Genomic DNA, 8601 nt, shown 5'->3' on the forward strand with positions numbered 1-8601 from the left:
ACATATTTGCTAAATGTTTGCCTATCAGGAAATATCTACAAAATGGTAGAGGGGAATACCGAAGAAGGCACTTTTCACTGGGCTTGACCTACCTCTGCTGTTGTAAAAGGAAGAGAAAATGCTTTTAAATGTGATGGTAGGAGGGTGTGGAGCAGAGTCCTGCCAAGAGGTAAATGCTCTCTGGGGAGTAGTGGGCTTTGGGGTTAGTAGGCCTTCCAAGTCACACTCTGTATCAGGGTCTGCGGAATCCCACAGCAGGTATGCAGAATATTTTCTGGGTCACCAGATTCAAACAGGTCTAGTGATCATGTTACAGTTTGCACAGAATGCAGACCATGACATTCCCTGTAACCGTAATCATTGCAATGCATTAAAATTTACTCAATCCTGAAGTTGCCTTCAATATTAACTTGTTCACCCCATAAGTCTGACACTGGACACAAATAAAACTCCCAGAAACTCTGGGGACAAGAATGGGAGATAATAAATACTGGTATTCTCTAACCCTCATCGGGACTGGATTTAAGGTTCCTTTGGTCTAAAGAACGTCTACAACCTGAACTGTGCTCATCACAGGCAGGAAAAGAGCCCTTGCAAGCTTTATGGATTGGAAAAGTTTGACAGTGCCCACCAACCATCTATCTGAAATCACCTGATCCCAGAAGTCCTAGACTATCTTCTCCCACAATGTCAACTCCAGAACGACAGAGAGGAAACCTGGTCCGGTCTGGGCTATTCAGGGGGTGAATCGAGTGCAGATGTTCGAAGAACAACTACATCCCCTACCTCTACCCCTAGAGGGAGGCTGTGAGGAAGGAGACTATAGGCCGGTGCACGTAATATGAGTTCAAGTTATCTACAAGACAGTAATCAACCCCCTTCAATTAACCCATTCCAATAAACCAACACCTCTGCCTTCCCTACTTTGACTCCCTTCACTGTTCCATTCTCAAACATAATGCGATGTTTCCAATTGCATTTTCCTGATTTGTTATCCTCCTTTTTCTGCCTGATTGTCTTCAGTAGCCACATGGCCGGAGTGAATTATTACACACATCGGTTTCTCTGTGTACAGACTGACCACAAAGAAATGCTGCCATAGAAATAAACGTCATCACTGCTGCGATACTATATGACTGCCTTTCCAAACTTAACATCAATCCCGTGTGCTGTCATTATGGCATTGCAGTCCTACCCCTGCACCGATCTCTGCTGGAGAGTAGACTCGCTGAGAGAAAGGGAGTGCGGTCCCCTCCAGTACTTTTTCATGCAGCCCAAAAATGGCTACTTCGACAGGACATTCTAAGGGTAATACGCAGTGTAGATCCACCCAGCTGGCAGGGTCGAACTGGGCCATACAATTGTCTCGGGCACGAATGAAAAGTGGCCCACAGTTGCAAATGGATGTTCATTCCTTTTGTGACCCTGTTTGAATAGTAACGAGGGGGATTTTTTGATACAATGTGATGCAAATAGTGCATTTAAAAGAATATTTATCCACCAACACTTGTCAAAACTACTAGCGGCAGAGTGAATTAACTCCTCAAACTGGCCCAAATAGTGGCCCTCTTTGACTAAATAAGATGGCCCACACCAGGGTGTGTTTTTGGTTCGGCTATGTGCTTATCGCCCCATTGGCCAGTCCGACCATGCGAACAGGCCGGGTACAGATAAGCTGTTTGACGAATCGCTGATGAGCAAAAGCCAGTTCGGATTTAGTATCAAACAATCTTAGATTTTTTTTTTTAATGTTCAATACCACAACTGCCATTTTGACGACATATAAGGTGAAAGGGTGCTGACTACCACGGCGGCTGCTGAATTGTTCCTCTTGAAGAGTGCTGGGCAAGCCCCTTTTTTCGGTAGAATTCCGCACAAATCAGCAATTTATTTTCCAGTGCTACTTTTAGCATTAATAATGAATTGCTGCCAGCAGGCCCTGCTTTATTTATGAACACATCCACTCGAGCTAAAGAGATGTCAGTGGCAGAGAGGTAGACGCATTCTATTGGGCGGTGTGAAGGGCTCTGTACAAATATCCCAAATAGGACGCATCATCTCAGGTGTATTTTTTCCCATTACAGAAACCGCGTAACTTACAGCAGCCGTTAGCCGTGTTCCAAAGCGTTTGCTCTGGCAAACAGCCACAGCTCTGCGGGCTACATTCTCTATCATAAAATCGAAGCAATAGATGACCAAATTTCGACGAAGAACACACGTACAGTCACAGTCCAATGCCTGCAGGTCGCAGCCGAGATGAAAAATGCACTGAGCCGGTTTCATCGCGGAGCAGGCAGTGGCCATTGAGCTCATCGCTGCTTGCATGGTTCTAACTCAATCCAGGTGAAAAATAAACTCTAGACAACTGAAAGGCATTAACCCCTCTCTTTCTGTTTTTATATATCATTCATTATATACACTCTCAAAAAAATCCACCAACTCGTGCATCATGGCATGGGTTAAATGTCACAAGGACAAGAAATATGAATATTATTAGCCAAATACACAGACACAAACTGAATATATAATAACAACATTTAAAGCTGGAAGCAAACCATTCAGCAGCCAATGAACCATAGCACAAAGTCAGTCATCTATTCACATCGACCGCAAGCGCCAGGTAGCTCTCCAATTATCAAAAACTGGTGTCAATATTATAGTGCGGCAGACGCGGCACTATAGTTGATTATCAAGTTCGATAGGAAACCCGAAAAGTGAATTGCTAATAACTTTTGACTCACATGAAGGATTTGGCTGATATCTTGCAAACAACATGTTTGTGACACCGGCCACCCTGCCACCTCCCCCCGACCTCTCAGAAACGGGAAATGTTGGGAAAGATTTGTTAAAAAATGAAAACGTTTTTAAGAAAGCAAAAAAATCCTGTTTTCGGCCTACTGCCATGCAGCTACCCATAGAGATATAGTCAAAATGTCTGTGCAGCACACCCCAAAAACCACATGAAGGAATTGGACCAGGTATGAAACAACTTGGGCACGAAGCATTGACTCGATTTCCAAGAGGGGTCTGGGTTTATTCAGTTCAGTAGTTGTTAAAATATTTGACAGAGAAGGGTGGACCCCCTTCTTCCAAAATTATAGCTATATCTACCATGGTGTCTTGCAGTAGAGAGACTTTTTCAGAAATTATAAAACCACCATTTTTTTGTTTTTTTATGTGAGAGATAGTCTGGGTTATTTCTGAAATAACTGGGGTTAGCTGAAACCGATTTGGAGAAGGAAAACATATGAGATGGCATCAGACTAGAGGCGGGGAGGGAGGGAAAGAGGACACCATGAGAAATCGGAGGGTTAGGGCGTGGGGCTGGGGACCAAGTTCAGAGCTCGAACCTTTTCTCATAACCGGGGGTATTTTTCCATAACTGGGGTTCTAGTAGAAACCAGGATTGGGAATGAAATTGCATCACATGAATAACCGGGATGATTTTACGAATAATTGGGATTATTTTACGAATGACCAGGTTTATTTGCAGTGCATTACTATTATCGGGATTATAATAACTTCAGTTTTGGGAAAGCATTTTTTTTAAAGAGAGTTAAACATTTTATTAATACACAACATGGGGAATGTTACAACTGCAGTGAGTTGGGGGGTAATGGGTGTGGCCGAAGACTATGGCTAGTGGGTTACTTTAAGGAACCAAATGGTGCAGTATAGAAAGTGGATTTGGCTGAAGGCTGTGGTCACTGGCGATGTGGGCCCCAACAAAACCTATTGCAGCAACATGTCAAGGGAACACGGAAAAAGGCTGCGGCTTATGGCCAAGGCCAATGGCCATGGCTGGAGTGCCAGAAAAAAAAAAAACTAAAGGTGTGGCCATAGCAGATGGCCGGGGCCACTGGTCATGGCTGAATGCCATGGTTAGTGGGCCCCTTTAGGAAACCAAGTAATATGTTGGATCAATATGTAGAGTGGCCACACACAAAGGCTAGTGGGACTGGAAGAAAGATGTTGGGGAAATATGTAACGGTGACACGGCTGTAGACCGGGGCCAATGGTCATGGTCGAAGGCCATGGCTGGGGAGTGGGAAAGACAGTGCTTTAAAAGACACAGCAGGCAGAGCCAAAGGCATTGCTAACTGGCCAGGACTGAAGGCCCTGACTGGTGGCCTGAAAGACATGTAGAGTGTCCATGGCCTACCTAGTGGGTCCAAATGAAAAATACTGGGGGAACATGTACAGTGAACACACAGGTGGCTGAGAGAATGCAGGCAATTACTGGTGGATTCCACCCACCTTCCAGTCCATCTGATTGGCTAGAAGCTTTCCCCATGTGTGTATTTCTATTCCTCAGGTGCTTCTAGTGAAATAGTATAGTTAGTACTGGTTGTAGGGATGTTCCGAGTGGTAAAACAGGAATATAGTGGAGAAAGAAATTCCAACAGCATACACCATTATACTACTTCTTGTGTGTCAACTCAAGCATGAACATAAATGAAGGAATCATATTGCCACCAGAGCTCAACGCTCTGAGCTTCACAAAATCAACAGTTATTTTTACAACATTGCTCATTAGTGTTGATAACTAGCCACGTAAGAAACAAAATGTTTTAGCATTGCGTTTTCACCTGGAGGTCATGCAAATGATAGCGGTGTGTGCTATAAATCCCAGTAACACAAAATAACATAACATAAATGACAACATGCCGCTATCCAGCTAGAGGCACTTATCTGAAACTAAGGAAACAGCACTTTTGATTTATTTAGGTCACCATTCATCACTGGCCAACTAAGGACAACCTTTGCAAAACAGCATCTTGCAGAATGCAACAGTTTGCACCAAAATCCCACCTTCTCCGTTTGCGGGATACCTGTCAATCTCTCCCTCCACCCTCTTGCAAGAACCTGCCTTTGATTATCAGACACACAGTTGTTTTCTTATTCTTTCTTGAACACTCGTTTCCCATATTTAGTGGTGCTGCCTTTCAGTCTAAGGCACACTCGCTAGTCTAGGCACAACTTGCAAATCTTCTACCTAACCTTATTACATTCATTTCTGAGCAGCTTTCCCCAGGACCACAAGTGAAAGCCCACATACCTGTATTATTTGCATTCCTTGGTCACGTTCTCACTCAGCCATTCACTCCAGCCACCAAAGATACAATTCTGAAATGCACAGTGATCAGTAGGGAGTGGTATTCGACAGCTTGAATTTTTTTCCTGTTCCTCTACTTTGTACGACCATATTCAACATTCTATATAGAAGATTTGTCTATTCATGTCCCTGTGCAAGTCTAATGTTGTAATAGGAGCCTTAGTTACTAGTCACTACATGGAAATATCTGCACGGAAAATAGGAACTTTGCGTGCCAAACCGTGTGCAAAATCCCATTTGAAGATACATGGAATCGACTGCGCAGTACATTTTTGTAGTTTGCGGGGACTTTTCACAGGCTCGGCAAGTCACTGCAAGAGGCTGAGTGCATTGCGCGAGACATCACGCAAAGCGTGGGCGTGGCTTGCATAGAGGGCAGGCAAGGGCACGGAACTCGGAAAATAAGGAAGAATAAGGGAAAATGTGGGCGTTATGAGGGACAGCCCGCAAGCAGTCCATCACACGCCCACTATTGTGTGGAATGATGCATATTCATGGAGCCGAGCATGCAACCTCTCCGCTGGGAAATGGCCAGGCAAAGCCCTCATATTATCTTCCGCCCGAAGGCAGGCGTACACACACTTGCGCATAGGATTCACTGCACCCAGGTAAGATCAGGTGTCCGATTTAGGTGTGCGTGTACGCAGCCGGTGTTCCGATCTGACTTAGGGGTGCGCATTTGCATTGTAGTGGGGTGCAGGAACGGTTTAAGGGGTTTGCAGGCAGATTTTCTGAGTTTTACCAGAGTTACGAAAAATTGTACGCATGTTGTCGGTGTACCGGTAACAGTTACAGGGGACCCCGCGCAGAGTCCTTGAGATGCAGGCCTGCTCGCTGGGGTCCCCATGCACTGTTTGAAGGGTGCACGTATTTTCACACAGGGGAGCATGCAAGGGTAGATGTTCTGTGTCTTTTTATTTTGTGTGGAAGCTTGTCGGCGGCGTTCCGGATACGATTTATGTATACAGTTACTTTGCGCCAACAACTCCATGAATAGGCGGAGCATGCAGCAAAACCTCACCGCGAAGGCTGGTGCAGTCGTTCTTGGCATGTGGGCTTTATGGGATCCCTGTGCACTTTTCCTTGAATCAGGCCCTTAAACTATTGGAATTCACGGCCGCAACGCTTGTTACATGTTGCACTATGCTTCCAACTCCACTCTCGCCTGCCGAAACCACAGTTTCACTACTTTATTCGGTACACTTCTACCACTGGCACGCCACCGACACAAACTCACCAATGTTGGCCTCTCTAGCATGGAGAGTGAATGGTGTAATACCGCATACATGGGACCAGCAAAAACTGTAGTTTATCAACTTTCCGAGTCACGTAGTTTATTTCACAAGCACGTCACATACACATGCCCTGTGTACAAAGGGTGATGCATCCGATTAGGTTTTGGAGTCACAGACGCCCCTTATTGCTTCTACGGGACCGGAAAATGCAATATAGCGCGACGTCTGCGTGCCATCGCTGTTGCTCTAATGAAAGAAACCCGGCCTCCGCAGAATCTATTTTTGTCTTCGACCAACGCGGCATCTGAACTCTACTTCGAGGATGCACAGCCCGCGGTGATGGTCGCTAATGGGATACTGGTGTCCGCAGGGGCACCCCGCTCCCTGGGATTCAGGCCGGCGGGCGGGAGGGAGGATGGGAATGATTAGTGAGAGAAATTATAAAGCTGGAGCAGAGAGGTAACGAAACAGAACATTGAAATTGGACGTAGGAAATAGGTAGAAAGAGAGCAACGACGAATGCCGTATGAGATCGGGCTGAGGCAGGGTGCGGGTGAGCAAGAGCAAATGAGGGAAATGGGGAAAAGTGTCAGGGGAGAAGCGCGATGGGACCGAAGGCAGAACTGAAAGCAAAACGATGGAACAGAAAAAAAATAACTGTAATTATCAGACTAAAGAACAAATAAGGTGAGGTGACGGGTGTCAAAGAGGAGCTGGCGAGAGGAAGACGCGCTAGAGGCAGGTCATAGGTCATTAATCAATCGATGATAAAAGCTGCTGGGTTGAAGTGAACTAGTAAAACATGACATGGATAGAAGGCCGACTGCTGTGGAGGAGAGGAAGGAGCTGGGTTGGAGGATTAATCTGACCCTCAACTACACTTGGACGCGGTACTTTGCCGCCCTCGCTACTACCTGTGCCCGGAGAAGCCCGAGCCATGCCGTCCTCAGACACCATCTTAGCCACGCAGCGCTAGGCGCCCTCCAAGCTCCCTCCACGCTCAGCCATCGCCGGCGGGAGGACTTACCCCGGTCCAGTGTGAGCGGCTGCGCCAGGGTGGCCATGTCTGTGACGGAGCGTGGGCAAGGAGCGCGGGATCCCTCCCGGGCGCCGGCTGCAGTTCGTGCGAGCGCGCGAGAGATGAAGAGACCCGACCTGCGTCTCTGAGCGGAGGATGCAGCAGGGGGCGTCGGCGGAGCGGCTCTGGCTCCGGCGGTTTTATGTGCTGCTCACCGCTGCCTGTGCACATCCGCGGCTCCTGCGGTCTTTATTCCCTCATAGACTCACCGCACAAACACCGTGGGGCGGGCGGGGGAGGGGGCCGCCGCCAGCGCGCACGGCCTCGCTGTCACCGCGGCTGGCTACTCTGACCCGGCTGCCTGGCTACTCTTGCGCTGTACTTGCGGGGACAACAGAGGCACCCAAACGTGCTGCGGCTAGCGCAGAACACAGAGAGCAACAATGCGGGGACAATGCCGTCCAATTCTATCCATGCTCTGGTTCTCTTAAGGTTTTCTTTATCTATAGTAGCTCGAAAAAATCTGGGAACTTCTCCACCCCCGACTTAAGTTCCATACCACCACCAGCTGTATTTGTCAACATTAGGTACAACACTATTCCGTTAAAAAAGAGTTCAGCATGTCTCAGCCTGCTCTCAAAGACTGGCGAGTGTGTGGCATATCGTGTAAGGCGCGTTGATATTTGCATGTCACATAGGGTCCACTTTTCCAGGCCTCCATTTTCCTATTCTAGTTGTTGCTATCATGTCCTTAAGTGTTACTTAAATTAACCAAAAATACGCCTCCCAGAATACATTAATTAATTAAATGATGGGTTAGAAAAGTGGTGCACTCTTCACTAGCAGCGGTGGAGCCAGATCAGCCTTGAGCCTGAGGCTTTGACTGGGCTCTAGTGGCTTTATAAATGAAGAGCCCAACTGGAGCCGAGCTAAGCATCACCTCATCTTCATAAACAGGGTAAATTAAAGTGACAGTGCCACCCAGCGTCAGTTAAATGAAATGCATGCAATTATCTAGAAAGAGTGGAACAGGTGGTTTGATCAGGAGGAGGTGACAAGGGTCAGGAAGGACAGTGATACCATAAGGAGTACATGACCTTAAAGAGGAGTTGGTAACAACTGAAGGAAGTGGTGGAGAAAACAGAACAAAATGGAAGGAATGAGGAGATCATTTTTGCCCAAGGCAGGTGGGAGAGTTGGGTTTATTAGACCTAGACAGGGAGCTCAGAGTA

The 8601-nt window shown here is 46.9% G+C and overlaps 1 protein-coding gene across 4 annotated transcripts in view; it reads right to left on the reverse strand.

Moving 5' to 3' along the window:
- LIN7A (lin-7 homolog A, crumbs cell polarity complex component) overlaps positions 1-7739 on the reverse strand; it is a 1061287-nt gene extending 1053548 nt beyond the window's left edge. For 3 of the 4 annotated variants that reach the window (XM_069629307.1, XM_069629306.1, XM_069629308.1), the window contains exon 1: positions 7379-7632. In XM_069629307.1, coding sequence (XP_069485408.1) covers positions 7379-7415 — 37 coding nt within the window. In that variant the 5' untranslated portion in view covers positions 7416-7632. The other variant, XM_069629309.1, reaches the window with a different exon arrangement.
- Between the last annotated feature and the right edge of the window lie 862 nt (positions 7740-8601).

This window comes from Ambystoma mexicanum, chromosome 12 (genome assembly GCF_040938575.1).
Source record: "Ambystoma mexicanum isolate Mex_15411 chromosome 12, UKY_AmexF1_1, whole genome shotgun sequence".
NCBI classification, from domain to species: domain Eukaryota; kingdom Metazoa; phylum Chordata; class Amphibia; order Caudata; family Ambystomatidae; genus Ambystoma; species Ambystoma mexicanum.